Here is a 19,664-nt window from a genome sequence, read left to right as displayed (position 1 = left end):
CAGGAAGGATGAAACCAGAATTCTCAGCAGAGCTTGAATGGTTCGTTCCATCGTCCTCGGCTAACAGACCGAGCAGATGAATTGCCCAGAGCGACTCATAGTGGACAGCGAAGCGGGCCTCAGGGCTTTCCTGTGTGTTTGGCAGTCTGTTCTCTGTCTCCTGTCCCCTCCAGGTCTGAGTCTCTCTCCTCTTGGAGGATGGTGTGTGATTTTGCCACTACGTAAAATATTCAATAAATTAATGACCCTGAAGGTCAGAGCCCTGGTACCATTCTGATCTCATCTCTTCCTTCTCTTCCCCTCACTGGTCCTGCTGTAGCCGCCCTGGCCTCCTCACAGTTCCTGTGACAAGACAGACATGCTGCCCCCTCAGGGATTTACACTTGCTCTTGCAACTCCCCTCCCGCCCTCCCCTTTTTGTGAGGCTGGGTCTACCAAGAAAAATTTTCACCTTGGATATTCCTCCTTCCCTTCTCTCCTTCAGGTCCTTATTCAAATGTTATCTTTTCAGTGAGGCCTCCCCTTACAGTCTGTTTAAAATTTCAATCACTTTCTCCAGCAATTCCCCATCTTCCTTCCCTACTTCTTCTTCGGAGCACTTATCACCATCTGACATACTATATATTTTGCTTACTTGCTCATGTAAGTGCCATGAAGGTAAGACTTTCTATCGGTTTTGTTCTCATTTGTAGCCCCAGTGCTTATAACAGTACCTAGCTTATAGTAGGTGCTCAATATTTATTAATTAAATGACCCTAAGCCATTAATTTCCCCTTTTTGGCTTGAACTCATTCAAGATGTGTTTCTGTCACTTGCACCCAGAGCCCTGACTAATACAGCATAAGACCAGTGGTCTACTGTAAGCTTCTCCCCCTCTCTTTGGGAATGACACACACACCCTTGTCTTCCTTTTACTCCTCAGCAAGCAGGTGCTCTGTATTCAGCAGGTGACAGAAAACACAAGTTGAATCAACAAAAGCAAACAAACAAAAACAAGAGGAATTTATTGTCGTACAATAATGGTCTTAAGGTGTCAGAGAAGCCTGCATTCAGTGCCCTAAGGCTGTCATGAAGTGCCTGGTTTCTTTCCGAGGGAGTAGCTTTATCCCAAGTGGGCTTCCTCATGGTGGCACTATGTCATTTGTCATTCTTTGGGGATTATAGTTGTCTGCTTGAACTGCTATAACAAAATATCATAAACTGGGTGTCTTAACAGAATCTTTTTTTTTTTTTTCTCCCAGTTCTGGAGGCTGTAAGTCCAAGGTGACAGCTGATTCTGCTCCTGGTGAGGTCTCTCTTCCTGGCTAGCAGACGGCCACCTTCTTGTCTCCTTATATGATGGAGAGAGAGAGCTAGCTTTCTGGGCTTTTCTTATAAAGACACCAATCCTATCATGAGGACCCCACCCTCATGACCTCATCTAAACTTAATTACCTCCAAAGGCCCCATCTCCAAATACCATCACATTGGGAGTTAGGGCTTCAACTTCAAATATGAATTTTTGGAGAGACAAAAATATTCAGTCCATAACTGCGATCATTTGTCATTCTCTTGGGCCTCCCAGGATCTGAATCCCAGTGTTTGAGGACTCTCCCACCTCATTAGGCAGAGCCCATCTCCCACTACAAAAGCTGGAATACCAAGCAGTCACTTTCCCAGCTTCCCTAGCACATGGCTCAGGCTCCACCATGGTCTACTGGACCACTTCTGCAGTGGAATTTTTCCTGACTGTGTAGACTCCAAGCCTAGTCCTTTTAGAGATTCCATGAATTACCCAGGATGCTCATAATAAGGTCTGTTTCTGCTTAAATGAACCTGAATTGTTTTCTGTTGCATGCAACCAGAAGCCCTGGCTGATATACTCTCATACCTTCCAGAAGGGGAGAAAGGACTGGCTTCAGTTAGACCTCACAGAAGAACAAGGATGCATCTTTCCCAAGAGCCCCAGTTAATCTCTCGTCACATCTCATTGGCCTAAACTGGATCACATGCCCAATTTAGTCACTTTGGTCAGGGTGATACTATGTCTTATTGACTTAGGATTTGGTATTTGGAAGCAATCACTCTGGCAAGGTGATTGAAGAATTAACTGATTAGTTTAGAACAATTATGCTCCTCCTGGAGCTAGAGGTGGGTCAGTTCCCTCCAAACTGAAGTAGCAGCAACACAATGGAGGACGGAGGAGGGGCTATGGGGGAGCAAAACAGTGTCCACTACATTAGGGGTCAGCAAAATATGGCCTGTGGGCTAAATCCAGCTCTCCACCCGTTTTTATGTGGCCTATGAGCTAAGAATGGGCTTTTTTTTTACCTTTCATACTCCATCTCAGGCCCATATGATGCAATTAAGTGACATTTTGATGAATGTTGATAGCTTTAAGTGCTCAGGCTGGGGGAGAATTTGGAGGTGTGATCTGTTCAGAGGGGGTGAGAAAATGACACAGGCTATTGACTTCAGGGACATCTATTCCAAAAGAAAGGTATAGAATGTCATGAGTCAGCTTGGCTGGCATCTCATGGTCATAACATACACACTGGATACTGACATTGATCCTCTAGATTTGCAACCTTCCTGAGCTCAGGATTTTTTTTTTTCTTATTTATTCACTCCCCTGCCTCTATAACAGTGCCTGGACTGTGGAAAGCATTCAATAACTATTGTCAAACTAATAGATCTAACCAAAATTTTGATATAACTACATCAGAAGGATGTAGGGACAGAAAATGCACATGTGTATGGTGGCAGTGGAGTGAAAGAATGAAATCCGTACATTATGTAGCAGGAAAACAATAAATAGAGCCTAAAACTGAAAACTTAAGAAGTAGCAACAGAAGCCTGTGATTTGGAAATACACGGTAAATACCAAAAACAAAACAAAACCATAAAAGGATTTGGAATAGGCTGTCTGTGGGGAAAGAGAAATGTTGGTTTTTTTTTTTTTTTTAAGCCTTAAAACATCGTTCAGTTGTTTTAATCTATGGGCATATGTAGTGGTTTGCATGGTAGCCCCCCCCAAAAATATGTCTGTGTCTTAACCTCTGGAACCTATGAATGCGATGTTTTTTGGAAAAAGGAGTCTTTGCAGATGTAATTAAGGATCGTGAGACAATATTATCCTGGATTATCTGGGTGAGCCATAAATCAAATGACTAGTGTTCTTATAAGACACAGGAGAAAAGAGAGAAGACAGAAAGGCTGTGTGAAGACAGAAGCAAGAGATTGGAGTGATGCAACCACAATCCACAAAGTGCCCAGAGTCACCTGAAGCTGGAAGAGGCAAGGGAGGACTTTCCCCTAGAGCCTTTGAGGGGAGCATGGCATTGCAGACAACTTGATTGTCGACTCCTGGCCTCCAGAACTGTCAGAGAATACATTTCTGTTGTTTTAAGCCACCGAGTTTGTGGTAATTTGTTACAGCAACTCTAGGAATTGAATATAGCATGAGTAACTGAGATGAAAATAAAAACCTTTATTGATGTTCTTCACCACATGGCTTAAAAGAGCAAATAATCAACAGATGCAGAAGAAGCATTAGGTGAAAGTCAACACCTATTTTTGATTCAAAAAAACCCCAACAGACTCCACGCTTCCACTGCAGGGGGCGTGGGTTCGATCCCTGGTCGTGGAACTAAGATCCCTCACGCTGTTACGGCTGACCCCAAAACAAACACCCAAACCCTTAGCAAACTAGGAAGTGACCAGGCCTTCCTCAACCTGATAAAGGACATGTATTAAAAATCTACAGCAGGGCCTCCCTGGTGGCGCAGTGGTTGAGAGTCCGCCTGCCGATGCAGGGGATACGGGTTCGTGCCCCGGTCTGGGAGGATCCCACATGCTGCGGAGCGGCTGGGCCCGTGAGCCATGGCCGCTGAGCCTGCGCGTCCGGAGCCTGTGCTCCGCAACGGGAGAGGCCGCAGCGGTGAGAGGCCCGCGTACCGCAAAAAAAAAAAAAAAATCTACAGCAAGCATCATATATCTAGCAGTGAAACCTCAAACCTTAGGTTAGGAACAAGATTACTGCTTCTATTCACTCCTGTGCTAGATCCTCATCAAAGCTGAAAAACAAACAACTTCTGGGTACAACAAGTTCAATTGCTCCTGGGTCGGCAGGAGTGAACCAGAAGAGGGAAAGAATAGAGGTCAAGTAAGAGCAAGTAGTAAGAGAAGGTGGGCAGAGATGGTTGGTGTGTAGGCGTAGCAGAATGGAGCTGAAGTCCCCAGCATCCCCAGGTCTGGGAGTCAGAGCAGGGGAAAAAAAAGACTTGGGGGTGGGGTGGAGCTGACCAGGTGGGGGTTAGAGCTGAGAGGGCAGGGTGCTCCCAGGGGCAGTGATGCAATGCCAATACTGGCACCCGGCATGGGCAACTCCCCAGCCTCCTCCCCACAGGTGACGGTTTCCTTCACAGCAATTTCCACCTGTAAACATCTACACTCATCAGTACAAAAAGCTTCAGCCTTTATTAGATAAAGAGGAGGTAGAAGACAGATGCGGGAACAGGCCAGGGACCCCTTCTCCTAACTACACATATACAGACATACAGACACAACTGAGAAAATGACAGGGACAGTTCAGGGGACAGACTGAAGGGCAGAGGGGGGCAGCACCCTCCGGGAGTGGGCCCGGACCCAAGGGTGGGCTGAGACCTGAGCCAGCGGCAGGCGTTCTGAGGGGTTATGCTTGAGCAGCTTGGAGATAAGGTCCTGGGCTCCTGCAGGCATGGAAGGGGGGAACTTCAGGTCCACCTGCAGAGGTAAAGGAGAAGGAGGACCCCACCTTTCATCCTGGCTGCTTTCCCTTCACTGCCCATTTTATTTGGCGAGTGACATAAGCCCCACAACTACGACATGCCCACTCCCTGCCCCTGGCCCCTGGGCCAGACAGACCCCAGCCAGGCACCCGGGGTTTAGCCTCGCACCTTGACGATGCGCCGATACGTCTCATTGTGGGAAGCACTCTCGAAGGGGGGGTTTCCCACCAGCAGCTCGTAGCAGAGTACTCCGATGCACCACAGATCCACCTTCTCGTTGTGCACGCGCCCCTCAATCATCTCTGGGGGCAGGTAGTCCAGGGTGCCACACATCGTCTTCCTCCTGGAGTGGGGGTTGAGTGGGCAGGGATCCCAGATCCAGACCTTCTCTCCTTTCCCTGAAGTTGACAGGGAGCCCAGAGACCCCAGGATGTGCCAGGGGAGTGTTCCAACCAGGCTCTGATGGAGCCTTTGGGGTAGGAGTGGGGTGAAGACATAACTAAAGCCCCAGAGGTGGGCTTACACACTGCCTCTGCGTTTCCACACTGAGGGCTGTATGTTAAAATAATCAGATATGAGGGCAACGTTCACCTTAGAATTAAAGGGAAAATCTCAAATGTCCATCAAGCACACCTTGCTTACATTAATCAGGTTACCTCTCTACGATGCAATATTATGAAGGCATTAAAAATGACGTGGGAGTATTCTCAGTGATAGGGCAAGAAGGTCCCAATATATTTCAAGTGAGAAACCTGGGTGGCAAAACTGAGTCTCCTCTTTCTGGTTTTGTTTTTTCTTTTTGGCCGCACCACGTGGCTGGCAGGACCTTAGTTCCCCAACCAGGGATTGAACCCCGGGCCAAAACAGTGAAAGCGCGGAGTCCTAACCATCGGACCACCAGGGAATTCCCAGAGAGTCTCCTATTTTTGTAAAGATATTGCTGTGTCTGTATATTTACATGAGAACAACCCAAAATGTCTCTGGGTAACAAGATCTGGAGTGGTTTTAGTTTGAATGTCCCAGCCTCACACCCAGGGCCGGCCTCCTGGCCCACCATACCTCAGGGAGGGGGCGTGTACAGACCAGCCGAAGTCAGCAATCTTCAGCTCTCCCTGGAGCCCCAAGAGCAGATTCTCTGGCTTTATGTCTCTGTGAATCACCTTCTTCCCGTGGCAGTATATCAGAGCATCTGCCAGCTCCTCCATAATCTGGGGGGCCAATGACAGGCCGTCAGACAAGGATGGACTTCAGGCTGCAAGCAGCGTCCCCCCAGCCTCCAGCCCCCCGCCGGTGCCCCAGGTGCCCACCCGCCCCGACCGTGGCTGTTCGCTGCTCGTCAAAAGTGCGGCTCTTCTGCAGCTCCTTGTAGAGCTCCCCCCGGGGGGCATACTCCAGAATCAAGTAGATCCTTCGCCGGTCATAGAAATAGTTGTAGAGACGCAAGATGTTGGGATGCCTGGGAGAGGAGACAGAGGAAGCATCAGGCTGCATCCTGGCATGAGGAAATGGGAAAGATGACAGGTCCCACTGCAGCAAACTGGGTCAGGCTTGGGCCAGGCAGGGGACACCAGGCTGGCGGTGCTAAGGGGGGACTGGACGCAGCTCTCTGGGTTCAAGGCTCTGGGCAGGATTGAGAGCTCCTTGGGGCTGCCTGACCACAGCTGCAGAGAAGACAGTCCGGATATGGTGGGATTGGAAGAGGAGCCGGGGGTTGAGGCGCCAGGGGCACTCTGGCTCGCAGGGCATCGACCCGTACTGCAGATGGGCCTGGATTTCGATCTCCCTGCGCAGCTGGTGCTCCACACCCTCCTTCTCTATCTGAGACTTGAAGAGGACTTTGAGTGCCACGATGAAACGGCTTTTCTTCTCCCGAGCCAAGTACACATTTCCAAACTTGCCTTTGCCCAGAGGACGCCCAATCTCAAAGTCGTCGATTGTGAAGGAACGCCTGTTGGGGGGTGTGGGGGGGTGGTAGGCAGCTGAGTACCGGTTAGTCGGTCCTCTGAGGTGTTTGCCTTCTCCCTGCACCTCAGCCCATCCTGCCCGCAGCCCTGTTTCTCTTCCAGGGGAGCTGAGGATGGATCAGGCTTTCTTGCCTCCCTACTCCTCCTGCCCTTACCTTCTACCTCCCCCATTTCCTACCTGTTCATGTCCCTCCCCCTCTCTTGCCACCCCAAGGCTTGGGGCGCTTACATTGAGAAGTTGGGGGTCCCACTGTTGTTCTCCACCACCTTCTGGAGAGGAGCAGCTAAGGAAAGAACAGGGAAACTGAGGCCATCCTTTGACATTTTCATCCCCGTCCACCTTTCCCAGACCCTAGTCCCCTCAGGTCGATGCCCTCCCCTTGTCCTAGTTACCTGTGGGCTGGGCATTGGAGCGGCTCATGAGGACAAGCGCAGATGGGGTGACAGGCTCCTTCCGGAGGACTCTCTGGGGCAGGATGTTCAGGCCAGACTGAGCCTGAGAAGGACCAGGGGGGAGCTCTGAGAGTGCCTTTATCCCAGTGACTGGGTTGGAATGTGCTACAAGCAGCATTTCAGGACTTGCTATAAAGCCACCCACCCACCTACCCCATCCCCAGTTCAAAGAGGAACACTGAGACCACAGTTTTGCTACTCAGCCCCAAGACTCTGCTCAGAGCCCCATATAAAATGAGTTATTAATAAACAACCTAAGTCAGCCTAAGATAGGGACTTACCCTCACACCTAACCTCTCACCTCTTTGGCCCTGGCCCACTCCACATTCTCAGGCCCAAGGCTGTCCAACCTTCAAAGTCTTGTCCATAACACCACTCATTTACCCAGCCCCCCACCCCAGGGGGCAGTTCAGGCTGGGGTAATGAACACACACAATTCAAGGAGTTTTAGCACAGCGGTATTCTCATGGTCCCCTAAGCTCAGTCTGTTAAGTCTCAGATAAGGTCCTTGGGGCCTTGAGTGTTCAGCAAATCTCAGTATTTACCCCTTTGCAACAACAGGCTTTAGGGACACTGAGGGCTACTCTAACGGCCCTGGACCACTTTTCATGTTCAACTTCTGAGTAATATACACCCCTTTCTTTTAGGAGTGACCAGTGTAGGCATGACAATGTTTTCTCATTCAGCCTCCATTATTGACAGCCTCATTCAGAGCTTCACCAGGGAGGCAGCTGGTGGACAAGGGGACATACGGACCCCCCCAGGATACTCAAGCCCCACAAACAGAGAGCAAAGCCCATGCAGGGCCCCTTCTTTCTTCTTTAGCCAAGAGAGGAAGAAAGCCTCAGTGCCCCTACAGACTGGTTTGCAAACAGTGATATTAGCATGGAATTTACAAATAAGCAAGCTGAACAAAATGGAGTGCAGAAATAGATCCACATATATGTGGGAATTTAATATATATAATAAAGGTAGCATTTCAAATCAGAGGGTAGACTCTTCAGTGAAAGGTGTTGGGACAACTGGAAAATAAAGCCATTGAATGCTTACTTCACACCAGTCATTAAAATAAATTCTAAATTCTTAGTTTAGACTTGTCCTGGACCTTTTAAACTTATAGACTTATCTAAATCCCTCCAGAGTCTATTTCTATTTCCTGCCTAGCCTATTTTTTCAGGACAAGGGTTGGGAATCATGGCCAAAAGGCCAGACCCTGCCTGCTCAGTCCCAGATGTCATCTGGATGTGACAAACAGGCTCAGCTCTGCAGAGGTCCTCACAGTCTGGTCAAACTCAAGTTGGCAGCACCTGATAGGATGTGGCTACAAATGACCAGACTGGGACCCATAAACTGGTGCAAAGCCGGGAAGAAAGTGGTAAGAGGATCGCCCTCTGCAGGACCTCAAATCTGCAAGCGGGACCTCGCCACGCGGGTGGAGGGAGGGGAAGTGGGAAAGCCCTTACCGTCTGCCTGCCGTAGGGCCAGGGGTAGGCGTTCTCCTTCTGGGCCATCCTTAGAAGGGAAGGGGGAGGGAACGGGGCAGAGAAGAGAAGCAGAGCCGTGAGAAGCAGAAAAAAGGGAGAGAGAGAGTGAGGGGTCGGACAGATGTAGCCGGAAGCGCTTGTCTGGGGCTGGTGAAAGGGAGCAGGTTTACAGGCTGGTCTCATCAGGGCGCATCCCGGAGCTCGCCTCGCTGCCCCAGCCCTGCTACCGGCCTCACCCCTTTCCAGGACCCTCTCTCCACTTTAGAGCAACCAGCAGCCCGGCAGAGTGCGCGCGGGCCCGCCCAACGGACCCCCCGACCTGCCGGATCACCTGGCCTCTCCGGCGCAAGGCCCCCGAAAGGAGGACAGCTCACCTGGAGCCGGCAGCACAGCCACCTCCCTGGCCGCTGGGAAACAACTGAACCTGCCCGGCCGCGCCCACGCGGAGGTCCTTTCAAATCTCCCGCCCTGGCCCCATTGGCTGAGCACGCCTCCCATGCCCAGTTCTCATTGGCTGGGTGTCCCATTACGTAGCCCTAGGGACCCAATGGAAAAGGTGGAATGAGAGCGCCGGAGCAGCTCGGGTTCCGGTTTAGGAAAGTTTCCCTCGACCCCTGAAACAGTCTCATGGGTTTTTTTTGTTTTGTTTTGTTTTTAAAATTTAAGTCATCGATATATCTGGAATTTATCCTTGTGTATATGTATGAACTAGGGTTTAACTTTGTTTTCTGCCAGAGAGCCACTTATGCCAGCATCATTTGTTAAACAAACTGCACCATTCCCAAGGGAATTTAAATGCTGCCCTTGATATACTAAGTCAGATTCTCTATTCAAGTTTTATTGCTTGTTCGTTTGCATGTGTGTGTGGTTTTTTTTTTTAAGTTTATTGAAATACAGTTGATTTACAATGTTGGGGGGGTTGTTTTTTTGGCTCTATCGGGTCTTTCTGGTGCGCAGCCTTCTCATTGTGGTGGCTTCTCTTGTTGAGAAGCACGGTTCTAGGCACCGGCTTCAGTAGTTATGGCTCGTGGGCTCTAGAGCGCAGGCTCAGTAGTTGTGGCGCACGGACTTAGTTACTCCGGGGCACGTGGGATCTTCCCCGGCCAGGGCTCGAACCTGTGTCCTCTTCATTGGCAGCAGGCGGTTGCTTAACCACTGCACCACCAGGGTGTGTTTATTCTTATGTCATTATTATTTTGTTCTTTGAGTCTTTCACTCATATTCCTAATAAGAATTTTCTACCAGAGGGCCTTTCTCTGCAGGTCCCCTGACCAAGGCCAAATTGCTTGGACCCACCCTCACTTTTCGCCTTCTTGCCGCACTCCCTTCTCTGCTCTTTCCGACGCCAAATTTCATTATTGGGTTAAATAAATAGATTTTGGGACCTTCTATGAAATAACTAGTGGATATTTGTAAATACTGCCTGTCCAGCACCCTTCATCTTTCTTCTAATAATAACACTCTAACTTCGCTTTAGGGAAGCACCTGTCTCCCCATTCTGTGTTGTTGGTTTCTGTTGCTGCCAACCCCAAATCGCTAACTTGATGGAGACACGTTGTAGAGGACTTTGTGGTTATCTAACCAGCATCCATTCTCCCAGCGATTCCCACTTCCTGAAAGCAACTAGAGTTTTGTGGGTCTGAGAGGGAAGCTTACCCCATCCCAGGTCCAGGAGTGGACCCTGTCTGATTTACACCAGTCAACACCCTTTATTCTGGGATCATGGTCACTGGTTCAGGGATAAGCATGTGACCTTAATGAGTCAGTTAGTGGGAATTTTAGGATTCTTGTCCAGAATGCTGGACAGAAGCTCCTTTTCTCCTGCTGGAACTGGACAAGAAAGCACATAGCCTGCATTGCTGGTGGTGGTGCTCCTGCAGGGAGCTGATATACGAAGCTGTACAGCTTCCTGTACGAAGCTGACATTGTAGAAGGCAGCAGAGAGGCCTGGGAAGAACCCGAGAACTTGATGACAATGTTGAATGTCTGGATGCCTATTTCAGTCATTTCCTTCCATGACCCAATAGGTTTCCTTCTCTAATGCATTGAGTTAAGAGTTCTGTTATTTGCTGTTAAAAGCATACTAACTGACACACATCTACAGACCTAGAGTGTTTGTAGTCATTTGGGTTGAATGATGCAAAACTACTGACAGTCAATCATTCTGACCTACAGAAAATACCAATTTCATATGATTCAACCCGATGTAAGTGAAATAAGTCCTAATGGGTTTCTATATCAGTTCACAATGCTTTTGGCTGCAAGTAACAGGAAACTCAGTTAACAATGGCATAAACAGTAGACATCTATTTTCTCTTACATAACAAGAAATCAGAAAGTAGATAGTTGGCTCAGGAACTGAACAATGTTAGAGGTCTGGATTGGCCTCTCTGTGATTCTCTTATTTTCCCTTACGATTGCAAAATGGATTCCAACAGTCTCTGTCTCTTTTATCAGAAAAAGCAGAAGCCTTTCTAAAAGTTCCCAGTATGGGAATTCCCTGGTGGCCCAGTGGTTAGGACTCGGTGCTTTCACTGTCATGGGACCCTGTCTGATCCCTGGTCAGGGAAGTAAGATCCCCACAAGCCCCAAGGAGCAGCCAAAAAAAAAAAAGTTCCCAGTAGATATCTCCTTGCCTAGAACTGTGTCACGTGAGTACTGCAAAGGAGGCTGGTAACCGTGAGTATCTCTTCCAGTCCCTACAGTTAAAGAAGATCGGGGGTGTTGTGGTAGAAATAGGCATGTGCCACTGGAGGTACAGTGCTGTTTTCACTCAGGGTCAGCCCAACCCTGCTTCCCAAGATCAAGGAGCCCATTTCAATTTCAGTGCCTTTATCAACATATTTGGCATAGAGTGAGTAACTAATGAAGAGCTTTATAAAAATCCTGTCCCTTGCAGTATACTTTATGCCTCATAATCTAGTGAAGGGAGACTTTTCTAGAACCTGTCAGGGACACAGTGCATGGGTGGGATATGCCTGTTAGATCCCATACAGTATCTCTGTCCCCTGGAGTCTTTAAATTCCCACTTGCACATTATGTCGGAAGACATTTGGCCTTTCAGGAATAGTTGATGGGCCAGCATAAAATTGAGGTTTGCATTATTCACAAAAAACAAAGCAAAACAAAACCTATCTGTTCTAGCAGCTAGGCAACTATCAGCTGCCTGTTCAAGTTAGTGAACAAAATCTCTGTTATTTACCCCAGTGCTCCTCAAACGATCTATAGGGAAGAACCAGCCTTAATTATTGTCAATCTATCACAGATTGATACTTTTATAAAATACAATAAAAATTAGTTCCTTGAAAAATTAAATCTAAAAATAACAAGCTCATTTTTTTTTTTTTTTTGGTTATAACCAACGTTTATAAAAGTACTCTGACAAATGCTGTAAGAGTTTTTAAATACGTAGTTCTCAAATTCTATACTCGTCTCGGACATAAAAGTAACAGTTCATGAAGTGGCACCAGTCTGTGGGCCACACTGAGTATCAGCAATCTACCTCCAGTGCAGCCCCATCCAAAACGGTGGTCTGTTCTCTTTGGTGAGGCAAGCTCAGCATCCACTCTCCCGCAGGGATTCCCCAGGTTTATAAACATGTAAATGAGCAAATTCCTCCAAGTCTAACTCTTTTCTTCTTTCCTCTTGCTTTGCTTTTTGCCTCCCAGTTCCTGTTAGATTGGGGATTCTGGCTACTGGCCAAGGAACATTGAGAGGTGTCCTTGAGGGGCAATTGTCAGTATTCTACTCCCAGAGCTGAATTTTCCAGTGACTGGGAAGGGTCAGAACGTAGCGTGTTCCAAAGTTCAGGCTGGATGGTTGGGATACTGTAATGTTTGTGAGGCACACATGTCAGTCCTTTTATTTCTGATAATGGAATATCCCCCAAAGAAATTTATTTACTTGTCTATGCCGGGTCTTAGTTGTAGCGTGCATGAGGGGATCTATTTCCCTGACCTGGGATCGAACCCGGGACTCCTGAATTGGGATTGCAGAGCCTTAACCACTGGACCACCAGGGAAGTCCCCTCTCCCCCTCTCCCCTCTCTCCTCTCCCCCACAAAGAAATTTCAAGACATGAATTCTCATCGTCAGCCAATAAGCCCCTTCCAGGGACAAGGAGTAGTAGACTCAGAAGGTTCTGGAAGGGCCTTGTTGGAGGAGCCTAGCCAATACTCCCCATGTCTCCCCACTAAGTTGTCCTCCTCTAGGTAAACCTGAGGCAACGCTGAAGAGCTGAGTAGGTACATCAAGACCTGGCTGCTCTCCTCCATCCAGACTCCTCCTGAGCATTCCCAGGTCAAACAGCATCGCTGGGGATTGCTCTTGGCCATTAGAGCCCAAGTGTTCATCTTTGGTACAAACTGCAGGCTTGGACCAAACATCCCTGCCACTGAGACTGAGGCCTGAGGCCCCCTCCAGGTCCATGTGTGCATCCTCAGGGACTGGATCAGCAGGGACGGTGCCCCTGCCCATGTGGCGGGACAAGAAGCCTGTACACTACACTTCTGATGATCGTAAAATGTTTTATTGAAGTTACATACTGGAAAATGTACAGCTGGATGAATTTTCACAAACTGAACACCTCTGGGTAACCAGCACCCAGATCAAGAAACAGAATATTACCAGCACCCCAGAAGGACCCCCAGCTTTCTTTTCAAGTCACTCCCCCCCTGTCCCAGGAGTAACCACTGTCCTGACTTCTAACTCACATACTGGTTTTGCCTGTTTTGACCTTTAGGCAAATGGGATCACACAGTATATATTCTCTGGCACCTGACTTTTCTCATTCAACATTATGTTTGTGAGATTTATCCATTCTGTTGATGTACTGGTTTTTAAATATACATGAACATGATAAAATTTACACAGACTAGTTAAGTCTCTCAATTCCCTGGTGGTCCAGTGGTTAGGATTTGGCACTTTCACTGCCTGGACTGGGTTCAATCCCTGGTCAGGGAAATGAGATCCTGAAAGCTGGGCAGCGTGGCCAATAAAAAAAAAAAAAAGTGCAGCAATAGATAAATATCATATGATGTTGCTTATATGTGGAATCTAAAAAAAGATACAAATGAACTTACAAAACAGAAATAGAGTCACAGATGTAGAAAACAAACATGGTTAGGGGGGAAGGGGGATTGACATATACACAATACTATATACAAAACAGATAACTAATAAGGACCTACTGTATAGGGCAGGGAACTCTACTCAATACTCTGTAATGACCTATATGGAAAAGGAATCTAAAAAAGAGTGAATATATGTATATGTATAACTGATTCACTTTGCTGTACAGCAGAAACTAACACGACATTGTAAATCAACTATACTCGAATAAAAATTTTTTAATGTAGAAGGAAAGATAGAATGAGAAAATTACTATTTTGTATCTCCTTAAAGGGGCCCTGTTCTGGGTGGACACCGAGGAGGGGATGCAGGATTACTGACTGCCAGCTTCACCCTCCTTAAGCGTTAAGTTACCAGCGCTCCTGAGCTGTCCCCTTGCTAAGTCATCAGCGGTTCTCAAATCGAGCACACTTGGCTTCTGCAACAAAGGCTGGCGGACCGTCAGCCTCAGTCTTGACACACGTAACACAGTGACCACTCTGGCGGAAGGCGGTCCTGGGACTAGGGAGAGGAGGGGAAAAGGCGAGGCACAGTTTCTAGCCTGGGTGGGTGATTGCTTTGTGTGCTGTGGTGAGATGACTCAAATTCCTCTCCAGCCCAAGCCTGTGACACTAACAAAGGCGCTATTAGTTAAGGAAAGAGATGTCAAGGAAGAAATTCCCCACTGGAAAAGACAAGGCCTGTGGAGTGGATGGCTTAAATTTCTTTGTTGTTTTTTTTTTCAATGTATCAGAAGCAGCAAAAATACACATAGCTCTGGGCTTTTAGTGACGGCAGTGAAGTCTGGAGAATATTTGTATGTAACGCAAATTAAATACAAAATATTTGTATTTAATACCCGATGTTCTACCGCATGGAGGGAACATCAGAGATGATTAAAGCCATAAAAAAAAAAAAGAAATTGAACTGAATACAAGAACACGGTCATGGCCTCTCACTGTTGTGGCCTCTCCCGTTGCGGGGCACAGGCTCCGGACGCGCAGGCTCAGCGGCCATGGCTCACGGGCCCAGCCGCTCCGCGGCATGTGGGATCCTCCCGGACCGGGGCACGAACCCACGTCGCCTGCATCAGCAGGCGGACTCTCAACCACTGCGCCACCAGGGAAGCCCCATAATTGTTTTTTAAAAAGAGAGGAAACGAAAGAAAAAAAGAAAGATTGCTTTTATTTGAAAAAGTAACAAAAGCAGTATAGTTAGCTGTTTAGCTAAGGGGAACTTTTAACCCTGGAACTGGAGTTTCAGGAATTCATGTCATAGACCAAATTCAGCAGAGGCCAAAAAAAAAAAAAAAAAAAAAAAAAAAGGATGTACATGGTAACACTTTAAATAATGAGAAAAAAATGCAGATAACCACCAGACAACCAGAATGTCTAACTTTAGAAGAATTGCTTAATAACTTACAGCATTGTCCTTGAAGTCAGATGTTCATTAAAATTATAATTATAAAGATAATAGAATCCTATTCCTATTACAATGATAAGTGAAAATACTGGAGTACAAGATTATGGACACCCCTGGCAAGTGGAACTTAAATTGCCAAAAATTAAACCACTGGTTTAGGAGGATTATGAATTATCATTATTACTTTAAAATTATTCATTATTGCTACATTCTTTTCAATAAAGAACATTTATTGCTCCAAAATACATTTTCGGAACAAGAATTGACGACTATTTATGAACAATTTCTGTGTTAGGATATCTAAAATATCTATGAGATTAAAGGTATTATTATTTTAATTGGTTGATTTGACGGAAACAGTAAGATGAAAATAAAAGTTCCAAAATTTGTATTTTAGTAGAAAACTCAGATACTTTAGGGGGAAAAAATCCCAGAAACACTCAGCTTCCTTTGGTTCCTTTTTTTTTTTTTTTCATATAATAACACAAGGTTCTTTTCTTTTTTTCCCGAAAAAGAATCTCATTTGCAAAACTATCCAGCCACCGAAAATAACCCTTTGACCCCGACGTGATTTGAACACGCAACCTTCTGATCTGGAGTCAGACGCGCTACCGTTGCGCCACGAGGCCCTCCTGCGGTAGTGGTTTGACGGACCTCGTGAACAGATACATCGTCAGCATCAAGGGGCGGAGTTTTATTCTCAGACCCGGCCCGGTCCTTTGTCAGAGCCGTTCTCCGAGCCGCCAGTGGGCTAGATGCGCGCGCACTAAGGGATTAACCATCCTCCTCTGGACAAATTGAGTTTAGACGCACTTGGTTCAGGGCCCAATTCTTTAACCTCGGTACACATTGAGCTCACTCAACAGATAAATTACTTCATGTGTTTGAGATTTATTTTTGGGGTTAATAAAGTGTCGGTGCAGATCTGGCGCCCTGAATAAATCTTAGATTTAATCCCAGCTCTTCCCCTACTTGGCTTCTCTTGACTTTGGTTTCCTCGTCTGTAGACTGGGTATAATCAAACAGTCCCTCACGTGGTGACTGGAGCTCAATGGCGGTGCCGGGAGCCAAGCGCCGCTCACACGTGAGTGCCTCGCACACTGCACCCGTTACTTCTGTGTCGGCGTTGCTTTCGTCCGTTCTTCGCCTAGGCCCTGACTCGTTATCACTCAAGCCACGACCCTGTAGACCTAACTCAGTATTTAGGAACTTCAATAAAAAAATATGATATCGAGGCGTTGGTGGTATAGTGGTGAGCATAGCTGCCTTCCAAGCAGTTGACCCGGGTTCGATTCCCGGCCAACGCATAATGATCTGAAGTCTTTTTTCTCCCCCCGCCCCGAATTACGCGTGTGACAGTGTTTTGCTGTTTGCCTTCTTGTGTTTTTTAAATTATCGTCAATGAACGCGTCTAATAAGCTTATTGAACGGCGAGAATAATGGCTAATAAACCTATTGAATGGAGAGAATAATTAATTTAGCCACACATTTAAAATACGAGTTACTTGAAATAAAACAAACATGAAATTTAGAATGTGAGCTTGAGAGTCAGGACAAACGACCCCTCTCCTTCTGCTTTCCTTTTCCTTCCCGTCTTCTTTTTATCTTCATCCTAGGGCCCGGGACGGGTACTTCCGAAGTAAGTTAAGATTTAGTGTATGTAAGCAAAAAGGTTAGCGTCTCTCCCCGTCGGGGAATCGAACCCCGGTCTCCCGCGTGACAGGCGGGGATACTCACCACTATACTAACGAGGAATGAGACAGCCACAACTTACTCTAAATGCTTGATCTGCTATGTTCACCGAGCGCGGCGTGCGAATGGCAAGGCTCCTGTGGATGCTGTCTCTCTATCCACTAAGAAATTCTGACCCAAACCTATACATGTTCTAGACCATAACTGAGCGCGAGTCCCCAGAAGGACGAAAAAGAGCAGGAGTGACCGAGAGACAGACGGTCTCCAAGCTCGCAGAGACCTGAATTCTGACAGTCCTGGGGCTCCCCCAGACATAACCCCAAATAGGTCCCAACCCGTTTCACTAACTGTCATCCACTACTATAAGTTGACGGACATCAATCATACGGAAACCAGGCTCTGGCGGCCGAGGAGTAGCATCAAGTAGGAAGGAGGGGAACAGAAAGCGAGCGTCTTGCCCATGTTAGGAGGTGCCTGCCCTCTTCCTGGCACTCTGGGAAGGACTGCGCGCTGCGCGCCTCTTCCTGCCACCCGGGTGTCCACTCAGAACAAAAGAGCTCCCGGAGCACCTCCTTCCAGCCCTCAGTTCACTCTGATCACCTTCCAGCCCAGCCTCCTCAGCGCCGTTCCAAGTAACAACCGCCTTGGGGCTCTGATTTCCGCAAAATTGAAAGGCCGGGCTCGTCCGGGATTTGAACCCGGGACCTCTCGCACCCGAAGCGAGAATCATACCCCTAGACCAACGAGCCGACGTACAACGACGACCGCGGACGACTTTAGAGGTCGTCCCAGGCTTTCTGCAGTCCTAGAACTGTGACTCACTGCGGCCAGATCATGACACGCGGTCAGGGACCACCAGCCCCGACGCACAATACTCTGGAGCTTGGGTCTGGGAATCTCTCTCGGCTCCAGAGCCGCGAGCTCCGACTCCTCCCAGGAAATAACGTCGGGGAAGTGGGAGGGAGTGGTCTCGGCCTCGCCCCCGAGCAGCCCTCCGGGACTGCCTCGAGCACCCGTGTGCCCACTCCCTACGGTCACTGACTCGGCGCCACTCCGTAGTCCGGAGTCTCGACTCTTCCTGCCTCCGCCCGCCGTCCTCGGACCCAGCCCCTGGCGCAGAGCTTTGAAGACTAGCGGTAGAGTTGCGTGGTTGGGGACAATTAATGAGTCCTGAGATCTCTCTGGGAACACCAGCCCCTCTTTCTGTCCCTGCGTCTGTCCATCCTTCTGGAGTGGCCGACACTTCGATAGCCCACAGTCTCCCCAGACCGCAGGGTAGTGCCCAGGCGAGGGAATATTTCCTGGGGCCAAGACCCACGCAGGAGGCGTCATTGAGATGAGTGGCTGGCGAGGTCAGGTGGGGGGATGGGCTTTCCAAACTGTGCGAGCTTCTAAGCTTTTAACACACTCGCCGTGCTCTCATATGGAGGCCGCCAAGAGTCCTGGCAGGATCTGGTGGGGTCAGTTGCCAGCTACCGTGTTCCCTCAGGTCGGTTCCTGTTCTGGAGAGTCTTCCCAGGAGGGTTCTGATCGGCCCCTGAACTCGACCCCCCGGTAGCATCTCTGGGCTGAACCATCTTGTTCCATAGCCCAGTCGTGTGATTTGTGGGCCCATCCCTTCTTAAGGCCCTACCCACACATACTTTGGTGGAGGGGAGTTCAACGAAGGGTTCAGCTCTTTGCCTTTTCTTTCCCAGGTGTCCCTGGCCAGACGGCGGGGGAGGGCAGCAGAGAACAGCCCATCCTTTCCCGTCGGCATCCCAGGCCTTTCAGGTGTGTGAGGAGTGCTCAGGGCTGATCTGGCATCTCCCTCCTGCCACCCTTTTCCATTTCCTGTCTCCCTCGTCTTGGGCGCCATCCTTCTCCAAGTCTCTAGTCACCTCTGTCTTACCTGGTCTCCCGCACTTAATCTGCACAGAGGTGAAAGCCTAAATTCCTTACAGACCATGATGAAAGCTGTGGCCACCTTTTCTAGAAAAATCCGTACCATATCTATGGACCCCACTTTTAGAATCCAAGAACTAAGACGTAAACTACTGATGTTGTTTCTACCTTGGTGCAAGTATTTTACATTTTAACAGGAGTCAAAGCTTTACATGGAAACATTGAGTTCTAAGGTATAACTTTGGACAATCACAGTTGTTTGAAAGAGACAGGGTGAGAAAGAGTGAATTTGAGAAGGTAGTAACCCTTCCCCTCAGCACTTCCCTAAAGTGGAACCCTGGCAACATCCTGAATTGCTTCTCCCTTTTCTTCAGACTCCACATCCTATCAGTTACTGAATCCTGTAGTGTTTTTTATACTAAACATGTCTCGAATTCATCCCCTCCTCTCCAGCTCTCTGTAGCTGCGCAGGTGCAAGTCTTTGACATTTCTATAACCAACCACCCAAAGTCCTCTCCCCTCCTATACTGATCCCTTATGTTATTCTTCTGTGTAGCATTTATCTAGCATATTACATAATTTACTTTTAAAAACGCTTTTTGTTGTGCTTATTGTTCCCTGCTGTATTCCCAGGGCCTAGAATAATGGTTGTTACAGAGTATGGAGTTGTTGAATGGAACATAGGCAAATTTCCATGTGGTCTTTAAGACGTAGCTCACCTCCTCCAGAAAGCCTCCCCTGATCACTCTCCACTCTCAGGTCCGATGAGATGCCACTTCTCTTGTCTGTGTTCTCACAGTGCCCTGTCCCTGCCCTTGGTGCACTGTGTCTGACTGTGCCTTCCTATGAGAAAAGGGGTTTGCCTTATTCATGTGGTTATGCACAGCGTGCAGCCCAGTGCTTGGCACA

At 48.0% G+C, this 19,664-nt stretch overlaps 1 protein-coding gene and 4 non-coding genes across 9 annotated transcripts; 1 reads left to right on the top strand and 4 right to left on the bottom strand.

Moving 5' to 3' along the window:
• Positions 1-3,449: 3,449 nt before the first annotated feature.
• On the bottom strand, positions 3,450-9,147 carry AURKB (aurora kinase B). Of its 5 annotated transcripts, none has more exons than XM_060081667.1 (9): positions 9,029-9,147; positions 8,629-8,705; positions 6,942-6,996; positions 6,868-6,870; positions 6,505-6,696; positions 6,066-6,204; positions 5,808-5,956; positions 4,917-5,091; positions 3,450-4,743 (listed from the first exon to the last, which is right to left on the bottom strand). In XM_060081667.1, the coding sequence occupies exons 1-9, from the start codon at positions 9,145-9,147 to the stop codon at positions 4,570-4,572; spliced, it is 1,083 nt and encodes a 360-aa protein (XP_059937650.1). In that variant the 3' UTR covers positions 3,450-4,569. The 5 variants fall into 5 exon arrangements, with proteins under 5 accessions (XP_059937650.1, XP_059937647.1, XP_059937648.1 ...); XM_060081664.1 differs by lacking the exon at positions 6,868-6,870 and adding an exon at positions 7,106-7,208 and having other exon boundaries at positions 8,629-8,677; positions 9,024-9,086; XM_060081665.1 differs by lacking the exons at positions 6,868-6,870; positions 8,629-8,705 and adding an exon at positions 7,106-7,208 and having other exon boundaries at positions 9,024-9,093.
• Positions 9,148-15,736: 6,589 nt separating this feature from the next.
• On the bottom strand, positions 15,737-15,808 carry TRNAW-CCA (transfer RNA tryptophan (anticodon CCA)). Its single transcript has one exon. It is a non-coding gene; the product is annotated as a tRNA-Trp (tRNA).
• Positions 15,809-16,414: 606 nt separating this feature from the next.
• Positions 16,415-16,486, top strand: TRNAG-UCC (transfer RNA glycine (anticodon UCC)). The gene has a single exon. It is a non-coding gene; the product is annotated as a tRNA-Gly (tRNA).
• Positions 16,487-16,861: 375 nt separating this feature from the next.
• TRNAD-GUC (transfer RNA aspartic acid (anticodon GUC)) lies at positions 16,862-16,933 on the bottom strand. The gene has a single exon. It is a non-coding gene; the product is annotated as a tRNA-Asp (tRNA).
• A 615-nt stretch (positions 16,934-17,548) lies between these two features.
• TRNAP-CGG (transfer RNA proline (anticodon CGG)) lies at positions 17,549-17,620 on the bottom strand. Its single transcript has one exon. It is a non-coding gene; the product is annotated as a tRNA-Pro (tRNA).
• Positions 17,621-19,664: the final 2,044 nt, after the last annotated feature.

This window comes from Mesoplodon densirostris, chromosome 18, assembly GCF_025265405.1.
Source record: "Mesoplodon densirostris isolate mMesDen1 chromosome 18, mMesDen1 primary haplotype, whole genome shotgun sequence".
Classification (NCBI taxonomy): Eukaryota; Metazoa; Chordata; class Mammalia; order Artiodactyla; family Ziphiidae; genus Mesoplodon; species Mesoplodon densirostris.
The sequence above is the reverse complement of the archived record's forward strand: the minus strand, read 5'-3'. Positions and strand labels throughout refer to the sequence as shown.

What these genes read in the sequence shown, in the direction of transcription:
- AURKB (XM_060081667.1), bottom strand. Translation starts at nt 9,147, where the DNA reads ATGGGAGGCGTGCTCAGCCAATGGGGCCAGGGCGGGAGATTTGAAAGG. An exon ending in GAGGTGGCTGTGCTGCCGGC is followed by an intron (nt 8,706 to 9,028) that starts TCCAGGTGAGCT and finishes TTCTCTTCTCTG; the next exon opens with CCCCGTTCCCTCCCCCTTCC. An exon ending in ACGAGCAGCGAACAGCCACG is followed by an intron (nt 5,957 to 6,065) that starts GTCGGGGCGGGT and finishes TTGGCCCCCCAG; the next exon opens with ATTATGGAGGAGCTGGCAGA.